The following is a 20,814-nucleotide window of genomic DNA, read 5'->3' as shown; positions in this document are numbered from 1 at the left end:
AATAATAATAATAATAATCAGTTTTGGGTGTCTTTAATAAAATAAAAATAGCCTTGGCTTAAAATCTTCCCATTTGTTTGTTCTTCTTATCATTTTTATGGCCATCCTGGCTTAAAATTTTAAAGCTATCTTTGAAAGCTGATTTCATATTACCCATCAGGTCAGGCTCTATCTTTCCCTTATTCATAATGTTATCAACCTTTTTCACACACGGTCCAAATTCCCAGATAAATTCAAATCTAGGATTTTGTGTCCTAATTCCAGCCATTTTCTCCTCTCAGATGACCATAAAAATCAAAGTCAAATAAATCACCCTAAAACACTGTTGGTACTTCCTTAGTAAAAAATGAAACCAGTTTCACACCACTTTTATATGTCATACAGGGACACGGACCTCGTGAGCCCCCCACTGCCCCCTTGAGCCTTTGTCTTTGGTTGGTCTCCATCCGTCCTCCCTCTGCAATTTGGTCTCATACAAATCAGGGTGGGAGACCTGCTGGCCGAGCAGTCACTGAGAAGCCATACAATCCAGAAGCATGGGTAAATTTGTCTCCCGTGGAATGAGTCTTTACCAACTAGAAACAGGAAACAGGAGGAAGCTGGACCGCTAAGCTATCCCTTTTCTCTCTCTCATATGGACTATCCTGAAGTGCAGTGTCTCCCTGCAGCCCTTTCAGAAAAACCCCACATGCAAGTGGCCTGCTCTCTCTCAGCTCAGGGAGGAACAAGAGCCAAGTATGTAACATACTGCACCTCCCTCGGCCTGGCCTTCTCCTCTCTCACCTCTACTACTCTGCGTTGCACCTTCCAAACTGAGAGCACTTGAGTTGGGTTCTGCTTTTCAAAGGATGTGAGCTAAAACAAACACCTGACCTCAGGTGAGGCACACAAGCAACAACCCTGTGAGTAAATAAACTAAAACACTATTAAAAGTTAGAGGGTGCCTGGCTGGCACAGTCGGTGGAACACGCGACTCTGATCTCAGGGTTGTAAGTTCGAGGCCCACATTGGGTGCAGAGCCTACTTAGAAATGAAATCTCACGGGCGCCTGGGTGGCTCAGTCAGTTAAGCATCGGACTTCGGCTCAGGTCAGGATCTCGCGGTCCGTGGGTTCGAGACCTGAGTTGGGCTCTTGCGCTGACAGCTCAGAGCCTGGGGCCTGATTCAGATTCTCTCTCTCTCTCTCTCTCTCTCTCTCTGCCCTTCCCCTACTTGTTTTCTATCTCACCTCTCAAAAATAAACAAACGTAAAAAAAATTTAATAAAATGTTAAAAAAAATACATGAGTAAGTTGGAAAACTGTTAGGACCCCCATTTTGCAAATGAGAAACTGAGGTTCAACTAAGAACCTTGCGTAAAGAGTAAGCCTTTCTGCTTACCAACTATACCCAATCAGTCACAAAATGTTACCTCTAAAAGAGTGATTCCTTTTCTACCCAATCCATTCTTAACAGGGTTCTTGCTCTCGGTTATCCTTGGTCCTCTTACTTCCTTTTCTTCACAATATTCATCACAACTTAAACTCACAAGTATTTTTTTAGTTTACATGTTTGTCTTTCATACCATAAGCTCCATGATTACAGAGATTATGTCAGTGCCTGGCAAGGCAGACCATGGGTAAATATTTACTGAATAAATTACTATAGCACTAGCCGCTTTTAGCTAGTCTTTGGGCTTCCGGTCTCGTTTCAGTTTAACCTCCCCCTTCCCACGCTGTGATCAGGTCACTTTCTTAAATGCTTTCATGGGTCTCTTTTCTTACCCTCCGTGACAAGGGCCCTGAGCTCAGGAGCTCAGAGATGAAGCAGCATGTAAACTAGACCATGAGGGGCACCCGGGTGGTTCAGCCGGTTAAGCGTCTGACTCTCGATCTTGGCTCAGGTCCTGGTCTCATGGTTGGTGACTTTGAGCCCCACATCTCATTAGGCTCTGTGCTGACAGTGCGGAGTCTGCTTGGGATTCTCTCACCCCCGCCCCCCTCCACCCTTCCCCTGCTCCGCCCTCTCTCTCTCTTTCAAAATAAATCAACTTTTTTTTAAAAATTTTTTTTTCAACATTTATTTATTTTTGGGACAGAGAGAGACAGAGCATGAACGGGGGAGGGGCAGACAGGGAGACACAGAATCGGAAACAGGCTCCAGGCTCTGAGCCATCAGCCCAGAGCCCGACGCGGGGCTCGAACTCCCGGACCGCGAGATCGTGACCTGGCTGAAGTCGGACGCTTAACCGACTGCGCCACCCAGGCGCCCCATAAATCAACTTTTAAAAAACGTTACTAATAATAATAAAAAAAAAGCCTTTGAATGAGGAGCGTGTTTACCAAAGAGAAAAGAAAATCGAAGGCACTACCACTCAGCAGCTCAGAAGAACAGTATGTCCAAGAGTCGTTTCTGGGGTGAAGAGGTAAGTGTGCGGATACGGAAACGTCGGCTGGAAACACATGGTGAAGTTTCACGAATGACATGTAGGAAAGAGGACGCGATGCACACGAGATGGCATAAGCTTAGAAGGTGTACAGGCATCGGAATGCTTTGCTGCAATTAGCGTCTTAGTGAGAAGAACAGACCGGACACGAAGAGACAGGGACGGCAGCCAGAAGGCGGCCTCGCGCGAGGGAGACATTAGGAGACAAAGGCTAGAATCACAGCAGGTGAAGCGGGGACTGAGAGGAGGAGGCCAGATTCAAGGAGACCACACTGAACACTCGGCTGGATACCAAAGTAGCGTCATCTAGGTGAGACGTTTCCTACCACGTGGCTACAAAGCTTCAGCCAAAGACACGGCCCCGAATCACCGTGGGCCTCGTTCCTCCACTACCTGCGTTACGCCGCCACGTTACGCGTGGCACACGTTACCAGATGGGAGTGCCACCCAGCGGCGCTGTCCTTACGGACTAAACAGGACACGTCGGAGGCACGGAGCGAGTCATATCCATTTCTTCAACCTCCAACACGGTGCCGGGGCCCAATCTTCGTGAGTGAATGAAGGGACAGGTACGAGAACACTTCACGGCAGGACTCGGAAACCGGACAGGCCTTAGGCCTTTTTTTTTTTTAATTTTTTTTTTTTAACGTTTATTTATTTTTGAGACGGAGAGAGACAGAGCATGAACGGGGAGGGTCAGAGAGAGGGAGACACAGAATCCGAAACAGGCTCCAGGCTCCGAGTTGTCAGCACAAGGCCCGGCGCGGGGCTTGAACTCACCAAACGCGAGATCATGACCTGAGCCGAAGTCGGACGCTTAACGGACTGAGCCACCCAGGCGCCCCGCCTTAGGCCTTTTTTAAAAAGCTCATTCCAAGCAAGCGCAAGGATATGGCCAAGTAGGAACCGTAAACCCGGGACGCAGAGACGCTGCCTTCAGTTAAGGACGGAAGATGTCGGGCAGCTTGGTCCGGCCCTGGACAAGCCACGCTGATTTCCCGCCTGGAACATTCTCGCTATCCAGCCTGCCCCATTCCATACGGTCACTCTGTGATTTCATGGGAGTTTCTGCTCAGATACCACCCCCACCAGAAGCCTCCTGGGACCAGCCTACCTAACATTCTACAGCACACTCTATTATCCTCAATTTGTAAACTTTTTCTCTATGGTTTTCCTTCTCAGCAGACTGCGGCAGAGATCTTTTAACAAATTTCCGATAGCAGGACTGGCTCACTTTCGTTTCAAATCTAGTCCGACCATCAGTCATTGAGATCAAAACCTTCAGAATACTGAGATGGGCTTTTTACAGTGAAATCTTTAGAAAAGACAAAGTGTTGACCACTTCTAAGACCTGCGAGTGAAGTTCTTCCAATGAACCTGGATGCCACAGAGAACATTCACTTCTTACAGGAAACATACGGCAGACCCTCCCAGAGGCAGGCAGGAAAGAATTTTATACACCTTAACGGAGAAGACTCTAGGAATGGGGTACTAATCCATAAAGAAATCAGTCGAAATTAAATGAGCTAACCTTGAGGAACTAGGGGAAAATAGGTCCTAAGCTCAAGGTATTAGCACAGAACGAAGAGAGACACTTCAGTTTTAGGACTATTTAAACAGTTTTCACAAAGCTAACTTCATAGGACATCGCTGACCAGAGGCAGGCTCCCGTGGGCGAAATAGCCCAGGTGAGCCCTATCCTGAGCCAGGGGACATAAGGCACCCGTGTGCTGCGGGATGATCCGCCTTCCGCCCTGGAAAACCGAAAAGCCCGTGAAGTGGCTACACAAATGTAAGTCCGATATTCCGGCGAGCGGGGCAAAGGCGGTCGGTGGCGGCTTCATACTGCACTTACGTAAAAAAAAACTACCGGCCATGGGGCCCAAAGACTCACGTTAGGGGCGGCCGAGGGAGAGGACGGGGGAGAGGAACGCACACCCAAATTAAAGTCACCCTCGGGTCCCCACCCCCTAGTCCCCACCTACTCAGCGCCAGGGTCCGCCCGCCCCGGGCGTGGGCGCCTCACCTGTAGGCTTGTCTGCAGCCATCTTCCCACTCCAGCTTGGGTTCTTCCCCGCGGGTGGCGTGGCCTCGACTCCAGCTGCCGAGCGGGCCGCGGTCCTGGGCCTCGGAGAACGACTCTGTGCCCACCGCGGCTCCGGGCCCCTGAGTTCCGGCCTGGGGAGTGGGTAGACGGCGGGCTGAGGAAGTGACGAAGGCTAGTTCGCGTCGTCTAGCAACAGGAGACAGCGTCTCCAGCCGGCCTCCCGCCACACTCGGCTTCCGCTCCGCGACATCCCCAGCACGCCACTTCCGGGGGCCGCCGCCCGTGTGGGAACGGCGGCCAGCCCCGCCTCACGCTGGCGTCGTCCTGCGCGCTCCGCCCCCGGCGGCCAGTGCGTGTGCATGCGCGCGCGCCCGGCCGGAAGTGCGCTCGCGTGGAGTTGTGGGCGCGTGGTGGGTTTGCCGGTTGGGATCGTGGGGTGAGTGCCTCTTGCTTATCGTGATTAAAATACCTTGGTGTCGGGGCTCTAGTCCCTCCCGCAGTTTACGTAAAATAGCACTAGTAACACCTGTCATCTGTGCGCTAAGCATTGCCCCTTGCACTTGGCCTGTAAGCTCTCGCTGATGTCTCACAATTCTGTGAGAAGGCACTGTTGCAGTTGCCGTTTGAAAAGAAAACATTTTAGAATAGTTTTAGCTTTACAGAAGATTGCAACGGCGATGCATAGAGTTCCTGCATACTCCTGACCTAGAGTCCCCTGTTGTGAGCCTCTTAAATTTTGACTAAGTTACCATGGTACGTCTGTCACATCTAAGAAACCACCTTGACTGGTACATTACTATATGAATTTCACCAGTTTTCCCCGATGTCTCTTTTCTGTTCCAGTATCCTGTCAAAAGACACGACATTACACATATTAATTATGTCTTCTTAGGCTATTCTTGGCTGATAGTTTTTCAGGTTTTTCTTGTTCTTGACAATCTTGACAGCTTTAAGGAGTACTGGTCAGGATTTTTGAAGAATGCTCTTTGATTTGGGTTTCCCAATATTTTGTTCATGGTTATGAAGCTGGCACCCAGACCTCCAACTTGTCAATTCAAAACGTTAATGGTCATATTGATGAAGTTTTGGGGCGATGGTGGGGTCTGGAGCCGATGGCCAAGAAAGTCCCTAAAGACGTCTTTGGTGCAAAAAGGTGATTTTATTAAAACATGGGGAGAGGACCCGTGGGCAGAAAGAGCTGCCCTGGGGTTGTGACGGGTGACTGATAATATATCCTCAGGTAGGGAGGAGGTTAGGGATAATTTAAGACTCTAAGGAATTTCGGAAGCAAGGTTTCCAGGACCTTGAGAGGCTAGGTGCTGTTGGGAAAACACCATTTATTACCGTTTAGTAAAACCTTAGTCATGAGACCGAGATATACATCTGTATATCAGGGGGCCATAAGCTTAGAATATGATTGCCAGCTTATATCTTGGGGGTGTTGAGATACAGGAAGTCTCCAAAGGAATTTTTGTAACGTTAAAGTGGACTTACAGGTTCCTGGGGGTCAGGATGATGCTAAGCCAAGATTCCCTCTTGTCCCTAGCAAAGTGTCGTCACGGAGGCAGCTGAGCTCCTAGAGGGAGGCCACTCTGCCTATTTCAAGCACTTGTCAATGGGCTGTAGGCAGTAAGGGAATTTAAAATTTCGTTTGCCTTAGTTTCCCACATTACCATGGCCAGCACTTAAACCCCTTTCCTTTGTTCTTGGGTAGCCAGGAGTGTCCAAGAAATAGCACACATATTCCACCTGGGGGCCCCGGGGGTGCTGTTAGCCTGTACTTTGCCCTCAGTTTGTCTTACGCTCCCTCATCAATGTGTACCCAGGCGCGGCCGGACCAACCAAGGAACACATAGGCTTCGGCTCCAGGGGTATGAATGCCTGCTTTATCATTCAAAGCAATTTGTGGGACAAGTAGTTAATCCGCACTACGCTACAGATAGATACAATTACCAAATGTCCCTAGTGAAATCTTAAACATGAAGAATAAAGGCGTTTTTTAGATTCCAAGTCTCTTGACATGGAAAAGACCTCCAGGAGACCAGATAAAGCGGCACCAGGACACCTGCTAGTATGACTTCATGGGCCTCCGATCAATGGGGTCTGCCATTTCAGGATACCCCTGCCCCTGTTAGCTAGGACCCAGCAGAGGAGTTACTCAGATCAGAGTGTTCAAAGCTCTCAGCAGAAGGGAGGAGGGAAGGGACAAAAACAGGGAAGGAATGTGTTTCGTCTTGCAGAACCAGGAATTCCAGCCAAGGAGACTGCCCAGTTAGGTGTTTCACCTGATAGCCCCTTAGGTGAGCCAGTTTGAGCTGGACTGGAGCTGAGGATCTTACACAGAAGCCCCCCTGCATTGTCTTTTTTTTTTTTTTTTTTAAGATTTTATTTTGAAGTAATTTCTACATCCCACATGGGGCTCGAACTCACAACCCCCAGATCAAGAGTCACATGCTCTATACCGATTGAGCCGGCCAGGCACCCCATTTTTTATTCATTATTATTTGTGTCCCCCTGAATTGTTTTGAAGTACTTTTAGCTCGTTATAATACTAAGATCTCCTCCTACAGGTGGGGTTTTCTGCCATTTTTTGAGCATCCCGATATGCACCAGCCCGTTAGCATGTTAGGCATGCACAGTTGGGGCAAAGAGCCTGAGAGAATATGTGTAAGTTCTTTAATGTATATGCAAGCTCCCTGCCCTGCCCCCTGAAAGCCTGAAGAAAAACACCCTGTGCTAATCCCACGGGAAGACAGTGCTTTGAGAACTATCGGTCTCCTTCCATGTAACAAGTGATAAAAAGTTCTTTGCCTTCAGCACTTCTTTGGGTGGTATTCAAGTTGATGCACCCCAAGGGCGGCACCCCTTGAGTTCAGCTACAGCTAGACTAAAATTATGGGGTTTTTAGGTGGAAAACCACAGAGGTGACGTGCTGTTCTCGTGTCAAATGGAGAGAGCATCCTAGCAAAATGACGATGTTACCCTTGATCACCTGGCTTGGGGTGTCTGCCAGGCTTCTCCGCTGTAAAGTTACCCCCACACTTTACTCTTGGGAAGCGAGTCATCACGTGCAGTTCGACACTCCGGTGGGGGAGTGGAGGACAGTTTAGAACGTCCTACCTCCTGCAGTAAGGCGTGTATGTAGATAGATTACCTTCTCTGAGGGAGATCTGTCTCTTCTCCCACATTCAGTTACTTATTCAGTCATAAACTTTATCATTATGGACTCATGAATATTTATTTTCTATTGTGTTTACGATTCAATATTATGCTATTTTGTTGCTGAAATTGTTTCAGCTTTCTTATTAAAAAAAATTTTTTTTTAACGTCTATTTTTTGAGAGATTGACAGAGTGTGAGCAGGGGAGGGGCAGAGAGAGAGGAAGACACAGAATCTGAAGCAGGCTCCAGGCTCTGAGCGGTCAGCACAGAGCCCGACGCGGGGCTCGAACCCACAACACCGAGATCAAAAGTCGCATGTTCTTCCAACGCAGCCAGCCAGGCGCCCTTCTTTATATTGTTAATTATAAAAGTCATATGTTATCATATATATAATTTGCACGTATCTTCTCCCATCTATGACTTGTCTTTTTCTTGATTGAGTCCTTTGAAGCAGAAAAGTTTTTAACTTTGATGAAGTCCAATTTATCTATTTTTTCTTTTGTCAACTCAGCTTTTTGTATCATATCTAATAAACCAGGTCATGAAGATTTATTCTTGCTTTCCCTAAGACTTTTATAATTTTTTAACTCTTTTTAAATTTTATTATTTTTTTAATGTTTATTTTTGAGAGAGAGAGAGTGAGCAGCGGAGGGGCGGGGTGGGGGAAGGATAGAGGATCCGAAGCAGGCTCCATACTGACAGCAGAGAGCTGAATGCTGGGCTTGAACTCCTAAATGGTGAGATCATGACCTGAGTGAAAGTCAGACACGTCACTTAAGCAAATGAGCCACCCAGGTGCCCCTCTTTTTTTTTTAAATATATATATTTTAATGTTTACTTATTTTTGAGAGAGAGAGACAGACAGAGTGCAAGCAGGGGAGGGGCAGAAAGAGAGGGAGACACAGAATCCAAAGCAGGATCCAGGCTCTGAGCTGTCGGTACAGAGCCCAATGTGGGGCTCAAACCCATAAACTGTGAGATCATGACCTGAGCTGAAGTTGGACGCTTAACCGACTGAGACCCTCAGGTGCCCCTAAATGTGTGTTTTTTTTTTAATGTTTGTTTGTTTATGGGGTGGGGAGAGACTGAGACTGGAAGAGGGGCAGAGAGAGGGAGAGAGAGAGTCTCAAGCAGGCTCTGTGCTCGGTGCAGAGCCCAATGCACGACTTGATCCCACATCTTCGAGATCACGACCTGAGCCCAAATCAAGAGTCGGATGCTTAACTGACTGAGCCACTGGGCTCCTCTTGGCTCTTCTTTAAAAAAAAATCGTTTTAGCTCTTACATTTAGGTCTTTGATGCATTTTGAATTAATTTTTATATATTATGCCAGCTAGGGGGCCAACTTCATCCTTTTGCATGTGGATATACAAGTTGTTCTTTTAAACTGCTACATTTGGGGTGCTTGTCATATAGCAATAAATAACTGCAAACCATCTCCCGATTCTTCATCCCCCATCTCTCGTTCAACCAACCAACCAACCGACCGAGTCCGTGGATTTTACCTCCTCCATTTGATGGATCCTTCCATTCTCACTGCCACTCTCCCAGGTCATTATCACCTCTGACTGAGACAAGAGCCACAGCAGCCTTCTCATCCAGTCTCTCCACTTCTAGAATGCCTTCATTTAGCCAGAGATAGGTTTTTAATGCTAATCTGATCATGTCCACTTCCGTTTAAAACACTTCACTGCTCTTAGCACCAAGTCCAAACTCCTGAAAATGGGTTAAGACCCTTCATGACCTGCCTATAATCCCTTTTCAGCTTCCACCCCATCCACACCCTCCCTCCCTTACAGCCAGTACCCATTTCCTTCCCTGAAAACACGGGCATCATCTCTCCTCAAGAAGATGTTCCTGACTACCCAAGGCTGTATTAGTAATTTTCTTTTTTTTCTTTTTTTTAAATGTTTATTCTTGAGACAGAGAGAGACAGCATGAATGAGGGAGGGGCAGAGAGAGGGAGACACAGAATCCGAAGCAGGTTCCAGGCTCTGAGCCATTGAGCTATCAGCACAGAGCCAGATGCGGGGCTCTAACTCACAGACTATGAGATCATGACCTGAGGCAAAGTCGAATGCTTAACCAACTGAGCCACTAGGCACCCCTGTACTGGTAATTTTCAAGTCTTCGATTCCACTCTGGAAACAATCTCTTGTATGAATCCCCTCTCCATCACCTCAGCTGTAATCTCCAAACACTGTCTTTAAATATCATCATTGTACTTATGCTTAGCAAACATGCCAGTATCCACGAATGCAGCACGACTTAGACAATGAGAATTCTTCAGTGTATTCGGGGTAGTGACACTTTTGTATGGTCTTTTACAGTTTCATAAAGAGGTTTTGCATTGTTCCTTTTCGTCCTCAACATCCTCGTGATATGGATGTGGATACTCAAACCTATTTTTTTGGATGAGAACACTGAGGCTCCAAGAAGTAAACCAACTTGCTCAGCTAGTAAGTGTCAGAACAGGCACTTGAAAAGAGTTCTTGGACTCTTGATCTGGCTTTTTTTAAGGGTGCAAAGAGTTAAATGTCGTTATTCCCATAATCAAACTTCTGATGGAAACTACAAATTATTTTGCAACCGACTCATCACAGTGAATCGTAATTGCCAAGAAGTACTACAGAGATGTGAAAGCATAAATTTCTGCTGGTTTTGCACCAAAGCAGTGACATCCACAGGGATGGACATCAAGCTCCCATCCCAGCTTCACTTCTTATTCACTGGATATTCAAATCAAGCTTCTAAGGGAAAACTATTTGCTAACTGAAAGTGTGCCACTAACCTTTGATCCAAATCTGGTAAATTTTGTGTGACCCTGAAATGGTTCCAAACAGTGCTAAACACTCACTTCAGGTGCAAAAATTTAACGAAGTGCCAAGAAATTGAGTAATCAAGACAAATAACGTTTTAAGGCAATATTTTTAAGTTGATTTATTTTGAGAGAGCGTGCGTGTGTGCATGCACAAGTGGCTGGCAGGGGAGACGTAGGGACAGAGGGAGAAAGAAAGAGAGAATCCCAAGTAGGCTTCATGCCCAGCATGGACCCTGATGTAGGGCTTGATCCCACAACCCTGGGATCATGACCTGAGCTGAAATCAAGGGTCCGACACTTAACCAGCTGAGTCACCCAGGAGCCTCTAAGGCAATATTTTTAAAAATCAGGAATTAATATATTCATGTTGAATAATATGTCAATATTTTAAGTAAAGATGGGATCAGTATTACCCATTTTTCCTTTTGCCTCAGGTTCCAATGTATCTCAGCACAGCGTTGTTACTGATCCAGTCATACTAAAATTTTTGATATTTTCTTCCTTGTGGATTTTTTGCATTCATTTTTATTTAAAAATATTGTATTAAACTATTATTTATCTTGATTACTTACTGAGTTTTTTGGTACCCCATTAAATTTTGCACTGCCTCCATCTGGCCCCATATCCAAAGCCTATGTCGCCAGAGTGGAACAGAGTGGCATCATCCACTTCTGTGAAATAGTCTTTCCTACTCCCTTACACGCGTGCAAGCTAGGATACATTTTGTTTTTTGTAGAGTTGGATGTACAAGTTAGTTTTATTTTTAAAGCATTTCATTTAGAGTTATACCTAGTATATGGTGTACAATGTGTGTACCACACAGGATGCCCAGTTAAATTTGAATTTCAGATAAATACTAAAAATTTTTGTTATATGTATTCCAAATTTTGCATTGTTTATCTGAAATTCAGATTCAATTGGCATCTAGGGTCTCTCCCTCCCATCCCCCAAACCTGACGACTCTAGGTATACCGGAGTTGAGAAGCATTTTAAAAATAAACACGAGGAGGACACCTGGGTGGCTCAGTCGCTTGAGCATACAGCTTTTGATTTTGGCTCAGGTCATGATCTCGGGGCCGTGGGCATCAGGCTTCGTGGGAAGCCTGCTTAGGATTCTCTCTCTCTCTCTCTCTCTCTCTCTCTCTCTCTCTCTCCCTCCCCTTTTGCTCCTCTCCCCCACTCGCACATGCTCTCTCTTTCTCTCTCTAAAATAACGTAAATAAATACGAGGAAAAAAATGAGAAACAAAGGTTTTTTTTTTGGAGAGTGCGCACTTGTGCACACACATGTTCATGGGGGTGGGTGCAGAGAGGGACGAGGGGCAGAGGGAGAGAAAATCTGTTTTTTTAATGTTTATTTTTGAGAAAGAGAGGGGGGAGAAGTGGAGGTGGGGGAGAGGTAGGGGCAGGGAGAGAGGGACAGAGTTTCTGAAGCTGGCTCTGCGCTGATCGCCCAGAGCCCGATGGGATGGAACTCGCGAATCCCGAGATCACAACCTGAGCCAAAGTCCAACGCTTAAGCCACTGAGCCACCCAGGTGCCCCAAGAAAGTTTAACTATAACTAATGAAGGTTATAACCAGTGGATCGGATCCTCTCTCTCTCAGATCTCATTTTTGCTCCTGGCTCTGCTCTGCTCTGCTCTGTATCACGGGCTCGCTCCTACAGGCTGTTTCCCAGGCTCCCAGGTGAGCTGACTCCTGGCTAAGCCCAGCCAATGAGAGGCATCATTGGGGAATCAGAAGGCAATCAGGTAGTCTTTCTGGCAAAGGCTTCATCCCCAAACGGGCTTGGGTAGTTCTGGTTTTGCTCAGGACCCCTTGGACTCCATGAACATCCCCCACCCCCCCTTACCCTTCCCCGCTTGCTCCAGGAGGGGGCAGTACCGGGTCCTGCTCTTGCTAAGGTCTGGGTTGCCTCACTCCCTTGCCAGGTTTCTCTGCTCCTCCATCCAATTCCTTGTATTAGATTCCCTCTGGGGTTTCCTCCCCTGTTTGAAATGCTTAGAGTGGTTTCTCTTTTCCTGCTTAGACCCTGGCCAGTATAAATCCTTTGGCAAAAGACTTGGAAACAACCTATTAAGTCAGTCGTCCCCTCTCCTCCCATGCCCTCCTGAAGGAGGTCCTTTACTCCTTTGGGAGGAATTCTACAAAGGTTGTTGGCATTTAGATTTGTATCTTTATCGTGAATTCTAAGCCACTGATATGTAAATGACAGCTATTGCTGGTAGAAGTCTTAATAGCATACATGGAATTTTCACAATTCTGTCTGGTACCTTTCTTGAAGAGAATTAATTCTGGCAACAGCCTAGTGTTTTTCATGACTCTGGCGCCATCTGCAGGGAACATTTCTAATTTAAAAGTGAAGAAAAAATGTATGTATGTTCAGCATATTTTTATTATGCCCTACAATATGAATTCGAGATTATTTCAATTATAAACGTGAAAATTGAGTAATGAGAGTTTTATCATCACCATCATAATTGTATTTCATAACACACACACAAATGAAGAATATGACAAGTTTATTTACCACTTGGATTTAACAAAGTTAATATTTGCCACATTTGCTTTGGATATTTTTTGAAAAATATGCAAATCATCATTGGTGCAGATGAGTCCCATTTATATTCCCGTCCTGATTGCGTTTCCCTTACTCTCTTCCCACTGGTATCGACTACGCTGAAGATGTGTCCTTCTCGTCCGTGTATCCACGTATTCTAGTCCGTGTTTAAAACACATACACAACACTGAATTAGTCATTTAACTTTATATAAGTATTGCACATGTGATATTATTCTGAAACTTCCTTTTTTTTTTAAAGATTTTTTTTTAATTAAAAAATTTTTTTTTCAACGTTTTTTATTTATTTTTGGGACAGAGAGAGACAGAGCATGAACGGGGGAGGGGCAGACAGAGAGGGAGACACAGAATCGGAAACAGGCTCCAGGCTCCGAGCCATCAGCCCAGAGCCTGACGCGGGGCTCAAACTCACGGACCGCGAGATCGTGACCTGGCTGAAGTCGGACGCTTAACCGACTGCGCCACCCAGGCGCCCCTTTTTTTTTTAAATTTTTTTACATTGATTTATTTTTGAGAAACAGAGTGAGACAAAGCGTGAGCAGGGGAGGGGCAGAGAGAGAAGGAGACACAGAATCTGAAGCAGGCTCCAGGCTCTAAGCAAGCAGTTAGCACAGAGCCTGATGCGGGGCTCCAACTCACAAACTGTGAGGTCATGACCTGAGCTGAAGTCGGACGCTCAACCGACTGAGCCACCCTGGCGCCCCTGAAACTTCCTTTTTAAAAAATGTATTAAAAATTTTTTTTTCTTAACGTTTTATTTATTTTTGAGACAGGGAGAGACAGAGCATGAACAGGGGAGGGTCAGAGAGAGGGAGACACAGAATATGAAACAGGCTCCAGGCTCTGAGCTGTCAGCACAGAGCCCGATGTGGGGCTTGAGCTCACGGACCGCGAGATCATGACTTGAGCTGAAGTCGGCCGCTCAGTCGACTGAGCCACCCAGGCGCCCCTAAAATTTATTTTAGAGAGAGTGTGTGAGATGGAGAGATGGGCAGAGGTAGTGAGAGAGAGAGAATCTTAAGCAGGCTCCACGATAGCGTGGAACCCAGTGATGGGGCTCCATCCCCAACCCCGGGATCATGACCTGAGCTGAAATCAACAGTTGGACGCTCAACTGACTAAGCCACCCAAGCGTCCCTGAAACTTGCTTTTTTTTTTTTTTTTAAAACGCAATATTTTTGAGATAGAAATGTATATATGTTTATAAAATATACAGTATTCATGTAAAATATGTTTATATCTAGATAAAATATATTTTTAAATATACAAAATATTTATATTCAATTATATTGTGTATTTTAGTTTTTTTTTTTTTTAACGTTTATTTATTTTTGGGACAGAGAGAGACAGAGCATGAACGGGGGAGGGGCAGAGAGAGAGGGAGACACAGAATCGGAAACAGGCTCCAGGCTCTGAGCCATCAGCCCAGAGCCCGACGCGAGGCTCGAACTCACGGACCGCGAGATCGTGACCTGGCTGAAGTCGGACGCTTAACCGACTGCGCCACCCAGGCGCCCCTATATTGTGTATTTTAAACTTCTCAGTACTCTACTAGATAATTGTTAATTCAGTATAGTTTTGTAGCATGATTCTGAAGTAAAAGTCTCATAAGTGATACAGGCATTAATTACCTCATTGATGGAAATCTGCAGGTATGATGTTCCATTGCTAGATTAGTGACTCAGCAATGTCAGGATGCAATTTGGCCTCCCTGGGATCCTTTTTGTCTTCCCCTGGTGGTCCCAAGATAACTGCCACAGCTGTGCCCTGGCCTGACACTATCCAGAGCAGGAAGGGGATGGAGGAGGAAAAGAAGAATTTCCCCTTTCTAGCCCTCTTTTCTTTAACAAAAAAATTTTTTTTATGTTTATTTTTGAGAGAGAGAGCACGAGTGGGGAAAGGGCAGAGAGAGAGGGAGACACAGAATCCGAGGCAGACCCCAGGCTCTGAGCTGTCAGCACAGAGCCCGATGTGGAGCTCGAACTCACAAACTGCAAGATCCTAAGCTGAGTCAAAGTCAGACGCTTAACTGACTGAGCCACCCAAGCTCCCCAGCCTTCTTTTCTTTTCTTTTCTTTCTTTCTTTCTTTCTTTCTTTCTTTCTTTCTTTCTTTCTTTCTTTCAACCTTCGAAAGAATTTTTTATTAATTATGAATTGGCCTGTCTGTTGAAAGCTTTTATTATTTTTTTAAATTTTATTTTGTTTAATTTACATCCAAATTAGCATACAGTGCAAGAATGATTTCAGGAGTAGATTCCTTAGTGTCCCTTACCCATTTAGCCCATCCCCCCTCCCAGCACCCCTCCAGTAACCCTGTTTGTTCTCCATATTTAAGAGTCTCTTCTGTTTTGTTCCCCTCCCTGTTTTTATATTATTTTTGCTTCCTTTCCCTTAATGTTCATCTGTTTTGTATCTTTCCACGTATGAGTGAAGTCATATGACTTTTGTCTTTTCTCTAATTTCACTTAGCATAATACCCTCCAGTTACATCCAAGTAGTTGCCAATGGCAAGATTTCATTCTTTATGGTTGCTGAGTAATACTCCATTGTATGTATATACCACATCTTCTTTGTCCATTCTTTGGACATTGGGCTCTTTGGACATCTGGGCTCTTTGATGGCTCATTGGTGGACATCTGGGCTCTTTCCATACTTTGGCTGTTGTCGATAGTGCTGCTATAAACATGGGGGTGCATGTGTCCCTTCGAAACAGCACACCTGTATTCTTTGGATAAATGCCTAGTAGTGCAATTGCTGGGTCGTAGGGTAGTTCTATGTTTAGTTTTTTTAGGAACCTCCATACTGTTTTTCAGAGTGGCTGCACCAGCTTGCAGTCCCAACAAGCCTTATTTCCTAATAGAGAGGTACCTCACTTCATCAATTGTAAAGCACACTTTTTTTTAAGTTCTAAAAAAACAAAAATTCCGACATTTAAACTGGCAATGCTTTCTTATCCCTTAGAAGTTTTGTTTTATACTCTTAAAAATGGCCCTTTTAAACTTAGACATAAATCTTTTTTTAAAATAAAGTTTATTTATGGGGTGAGAATCCCAAGCAGGCTCTGCACTGTCAGCTCAGACCAGGATGTGGGGCTCGAACCCACAAACCTCGAGACCATGACCTGAGCCAAAACCAAGAGTCGAACGGTTTAACTGATTGAGCCACCCAGACGCCCCAAACTTTGACATAAATCTTTAAAAATTATCCTGGGTATACAAAACAGGAAAATAGAAATGAAAGAAATTGGTGTTTTCAGAAGGCCTTGTCACCAGAGTTCTATTCCAAATCACTTTTGAAATCAGCACCTTCCATGTCCGTGTTCTCCCCCAAGATGTTACCCTCTGTGCCATCAGGAACACGGCCAGTGCAGCATCTCCTCACAGAGTGTGCCATGTTGTCTCAAGAAGACCCATTCTGGGGACACCTGGCTGGCTCAGTCAGTGGAGCGAGGGACTCTTCATCTCAGAGTTGTAAGTTTGAGCCGCATGTTGGGTATAGAGATTACTTAAAAATAAAATCTTAAGAAGAAGAAGGAGGAGGAGGAGGAGGAGGAGGAGAAGGAGAGGAAGAAGAAGAAGAAGAAGAAGAAGAAGAAGAAGAAGAAGAAGAAGAAGAAGAAGAAGAAGAAGAAGAAGGAGAAAGAGGAGGGGGAGGAGGTGGGGGAGGAGGTGGAGGAGGAGGAGAAGGAGGAGAAGGAGAAGAAGAAGAAGAAGAAGAAGAAGTAGAAGAAGAAGAAGAAGAAGAAGAAAGGGGAGGGGGAAGAAGAAGACCCACTCTAAAAGTTGTAATTCTCGTACTTTCTGGATCTTACCAGAAGATGTCACAAAGGATGTGTTTTCAGATCATGTTTGTACACACACACACACACACACACACACACACACACGGAGTGACAAACACACTACAACAGCCATCCAATGACAGTGCTTGTGAGATGCTATCAATTGTGAGAAATCTGCCAATTTCAGAAATGAAAGCTTGTGTGCCTTAGAATCAATGAAGTGTGGTGGATCTTCCTAGACTCTCACCCAGTTGCCCTGAGCTCTCTTTGGCACAGGTGGTTGCCTCCCTGCCACTGCATCAATTACTGGTGGAAAGACAGGAGCTTCCAGCGCGTGCCTTGGATCCGTCACGTTGCATTCACAAGACATTTCTGTGAGGGATAAAGAAAATCAGGATTTTATTAACTAGGAGGAACGGGGAGTGGCTGCTGACAGGACAACCTCTTATCACTTTACCTCTATCTGTTCTTTTACTTGCAGACATTGAACTCATCTCCAATTTTCATTTTACAAAGCAGAACTCACTTTTGAACATACGTACGATAGTAAGAGCTCCTCTAGGACACATACTCCACAGTGGGTTTTAGTTGAATAATGGTGTACCCATATTTTTGGAATTTTTACTGTGAAACTTTCCAAACTTCCCCAAAGCTAGAGAGTACAACAAACCCCATGTGGCCATCCCCTAGCTTCATTTAACCACAGACTTGTTTCATCTGCCCCTTCCCCCTCGTTATGTTTTTTTTGCTGGAATATTTTAAAGCAAATCCCAGCCATGGTTCCATTCACCTCTAAACACTTCAGTATGCAACTCAGAAAGAAATCTCCGAGTATTTTCTTGCATGACCACAATGCCATTATCACATCTAACAAAATGCAAATGATTATTTAATATCATTCAATTACCGAGCCATACTCAAATTTCCTCAGTTGTATAAAAAATTCTTTTTGTGATTTCTGTTTAGAATCAAGATCAAACAGGATCTGTTTTATTTGGTTGTTATGACTCTTGTGTTTCCTTTAAGTCTTTTAAGTCTTATGTTTCTCTTAATCTAGAACACTCCCCTCCCCTCTTACTTTTCCTTTCATTGGCTTGTTGATGAAATTAGAGTCTAATATAAAGTCCCTCCTTTGAGATCTTGTATATTGCTTCCTTGTGGACTGAATCCTTTATGCTCAATATTTCTTGCAGACTAGGGGTCAGTTTTAAAGGTTTGAATGCATTATTATCCTGATTATTATTTAAAGGTTTTATTTTTGGGGTGCCTGGGTGGCTCAGTCAGTTAAGTGTCTGACTTGGGCTCAGGTTCATGAGTTCGAGTCCTGCATCAGGCACTGTGCTGACAGTTCGGAGCCTGGAGCTTGCTTTGGAGTCTGTGTCTTCCTCTCTCTCTGACCCTCTCCTGCTCACACTCTGTGTCTCTCTCAAAAATAAATAAACATTTTTTAAAGACTTTATTTTTTAAGTAATCTCTACACCCAACGTGGGGCTCAAACTCATAATCCTGAGATCAAGAGTTCCATGCTCCACAAGACTGAGCCAACCAGCCAGGTACCCCAGTTTCATTGCGTTATGATTCACATTTTTTTTCCCTGAAAATCCTAAGTGGTACTGTGTACTTTCTGTACCCTTACCAGGAGGCATGTGATGTTGGTTGTCTCACTTCTCATGCCATTAAGATTGATCACTGGATTCACATAGTGACAACCTGATTTTTGTACATTTCCTATCAGTTTTTCTTGTAGTTATTTTAGCCGCACTAATGACTACTGCCTGAGTCAGTTATTTCACCAATGGTTGAAACAATTTTCTAACTTGGACTCTGCTGCGTTTGTTAACTAGAATCAGGGCTATGTGAGTGACGGCTTAAATTTTCTGCCCTGGGCACGACTCGCCTTACTGTAGCCCCAGTTCTAGCTAGAATTCTTCTATCTGAAACACGTTCCCTTACACACGGGGATATTAGGTCACATTGGAGTTCTACTTACATTAGAAAAGCAGAAGTGTTTAGTTCTTTCCCTGTAATTAACAATTTTCAGAGGAATAAGTTGATGTCCTGGCTATCTCCAGGACTATTTCCTTTCTAAAAAATTATTCTCAAATCATGACTTTTTATATACCCAATATGTCTGGGGTGCCTGAGTGGCTCAGTCAGTTGGGCGTCCGACTTCGGCTCCGGTCATGATCTCGCAGTTTGTGGGTTCGAGCCCCGCGTCAGCACAGAGCCTGGAACCTGCTTCGGATTCTGTGTCTCCTCCTCTCTCTACCCCTCCCCTGCTCATGCTCTGTCTCTCTCCATCTCTCAAAAATAAATTAATGTAAAAATAAAAAAGTTATATACACAATGTCTTAATCAACTGCAATCCTTAACCTTTTTTTTTTATTTAACGTTTATTCATTTTTGAGACAGAGAGAGACAGAGCATGAATGAGGGAAGGTCAGAGAGAGAGGGAGACACAGAATCCGAAACAGGCTCCAGGCTCTGAGCTGTCAGCACAGAGCCCGACGTGGGGCTCGAACTCACGGACTGCGAGATCATGACCCGAGCCAAAGTCGGACGCCCGACTGACTGAGCCACCCAGGTGCCCCAATCCTTAACCTTTTTGAAATTAAAATTTTTCCATGTGTGTCTGTGGGAGTACAGGACCCCAATGATCGTTTGTTGTTATAATTTACCACACCTTGAATTCCCTAATTTAGCTTTGTTGTGTATGTGTTTTAGATACACCTTCACGGTCACCAGTTTCTTTGCTCATTCTTCTTTTTTTAAAGAAATAGGTATATTGAGATATAATTCATACATCATGCAATCCACCCACTTAAAGTGTACAGTTTGTTGTGTTCTAGTATATTCACAAAGTTGTGCAACCATCACACTCTCGAATTCCACAACATTTTCCTCACTACTCACAGAGACGCTGCACCTGTTACTAGCTCTTTCCTGCTCCTCCCACACCTCCAGGCAGTCACTAATCTGCCTTATATCTCAAACTGACTATTTGAGGATTTGCCTATTCTGGACATCTCATATGAAGAGAATCATACAATGTATGCCTTCTATTACCGGCTTTTTCCCACTTAGCATAACGTTTTCAAGGTTCATCCAAGTTGCAGCCTGTATCAGCACTCCATTCCTTTTCATAGCCAACTAATATTCCACTGTTTGTAAATACCATGTTGCTTTATTCATCACGTGATGGCCATTTGATTATTTCTACTCTGAGGCTCTTATGAATAAAGCTACCATGAGTATCGATGGGCAAGTATTTCTGTGGACGTACGTTTCCATTTCTCTTGGGTGTATACCTAGGAGTGCAATTGCTCAGACTCAAATGCTGAATCTTTTCAGGAACTTCCAAATCGCATCCAAAGTAGCTGCACCATTTTACACTCCCTCCAACAGTGTGGGAGGGTTCTGATCTTTTCATATCCTCATCAATACTTGTTATTATCTCTTATGTTATATCTTACAGTTTTGATTGTCAAGTCTGTGATGACTAATGATGTTGAGCATCTTTTTATGTGCTTATTGACTGCACATCTTTCTTGGAAAAATGTTCAGATCCTTTGTGCATTTTATTTTTTATTTTATTTTATTTTATTTTTTTTCAATTAATCTCCGTGTCCAACATGGGGCTCGACACCACGAGTCACATGCTCCACCAACTGAGCCAGCCGGATGCCCCTCTTTGCTCATTTTTATGTTTTTTAATTAAACAATTTTTAAATATTTTATTAAATTTTTTTAAAATTTATTTTGAGAGAGAGGGAGTGTGGGAGCAGGGGAGGAGCAGAGAGAGGGAGAGAGAGAATCCCAAGCAGGCTCCATGTCATTAGCACAGAGCCCTACATGGAACTCGATCCCAGGAACCATGAGATCATGACCCAAGTCAAAAGCAAGAGTCAGTTGTTTAACCACTGGGCCACCCAGGTGCCCCTAAAAAATGTTTTAATGTAATCTCTACCCCCGATGTGGGACTTGAACTTACAACCTCAA

General features: G+C 44.7%; 1 protein-coding gene and 1 long non-coding RNA gene across 8 annotated transcripts in view; one reads left to right on the top strand and one right to left on the bottom strand.

Annotated features, from left to right (window-relative positions):
* CNOT10 (CCR4-NOT transcription complex subunit 10) overlaps window positions 1–4,697 on the bottom strand; it is a 70,797-nt gene extending 66,100 nt beyond the window's left edge. Inside the window, exon 1 of the mRNA XM_006936560.4 lies at window positions 4,451–4,697. Coding sequence (XP_006936622.2) covers window positions 4,451–4,472 — 22 coding nt within the window. The 5' untranslated portion in view covers window positions 4,473–4,697. The remainder of the gene's footprint in view (window positions 1–4,450) is intronic.
* A 90-nt stretch (window positions 4,698–4,787) lies between these two features.
* The window catches only part of LOC111562327, a 58,997-nt gene continuing 42,970 nt past the window's right edge, over window positions 4,788–20,814 (top strand). The window contains exons 1-4 of one of the 7 annotated variants that reach the window (XR_006585706.1): window positions 4,827–4,907; window positions 7,042–7,138; window positions 9,963–10,091; window positions 12,059–12,139. This is a non-coding gene — a long non-coding RNA (uncharacterized LOC111562327). Of the gene's footprint in view, window positions 4,908–7,041; window positions 7,139–9,962; window positions 10,092–12,058; window positions 12,140–20,814 lie in introns of all 7 variants that reach the window. The other 6 variants (XR_006585704.1, XR_006585703.1, XR_006585707.1 and 3 more) reach the window with 6 other exon arrangements.

Source organism: Felis catus, chromosome C2 (assembly GCF_018350175.1).
Source record: "Felis catus isolate Fca126 chromosome C2, F.catus_Fca126_mat1.0, whole genome shotgun sequence".
In the NCBI taxonomy this organism is placed as follows: Eukaryota; Metazoa; Chordata; class Mammalia; order Carnivora; family Felidae; genus Felis; species Felis catus.
This window is presented reverse-complemented; position numbering and strand designations above follow the sequence as displayed.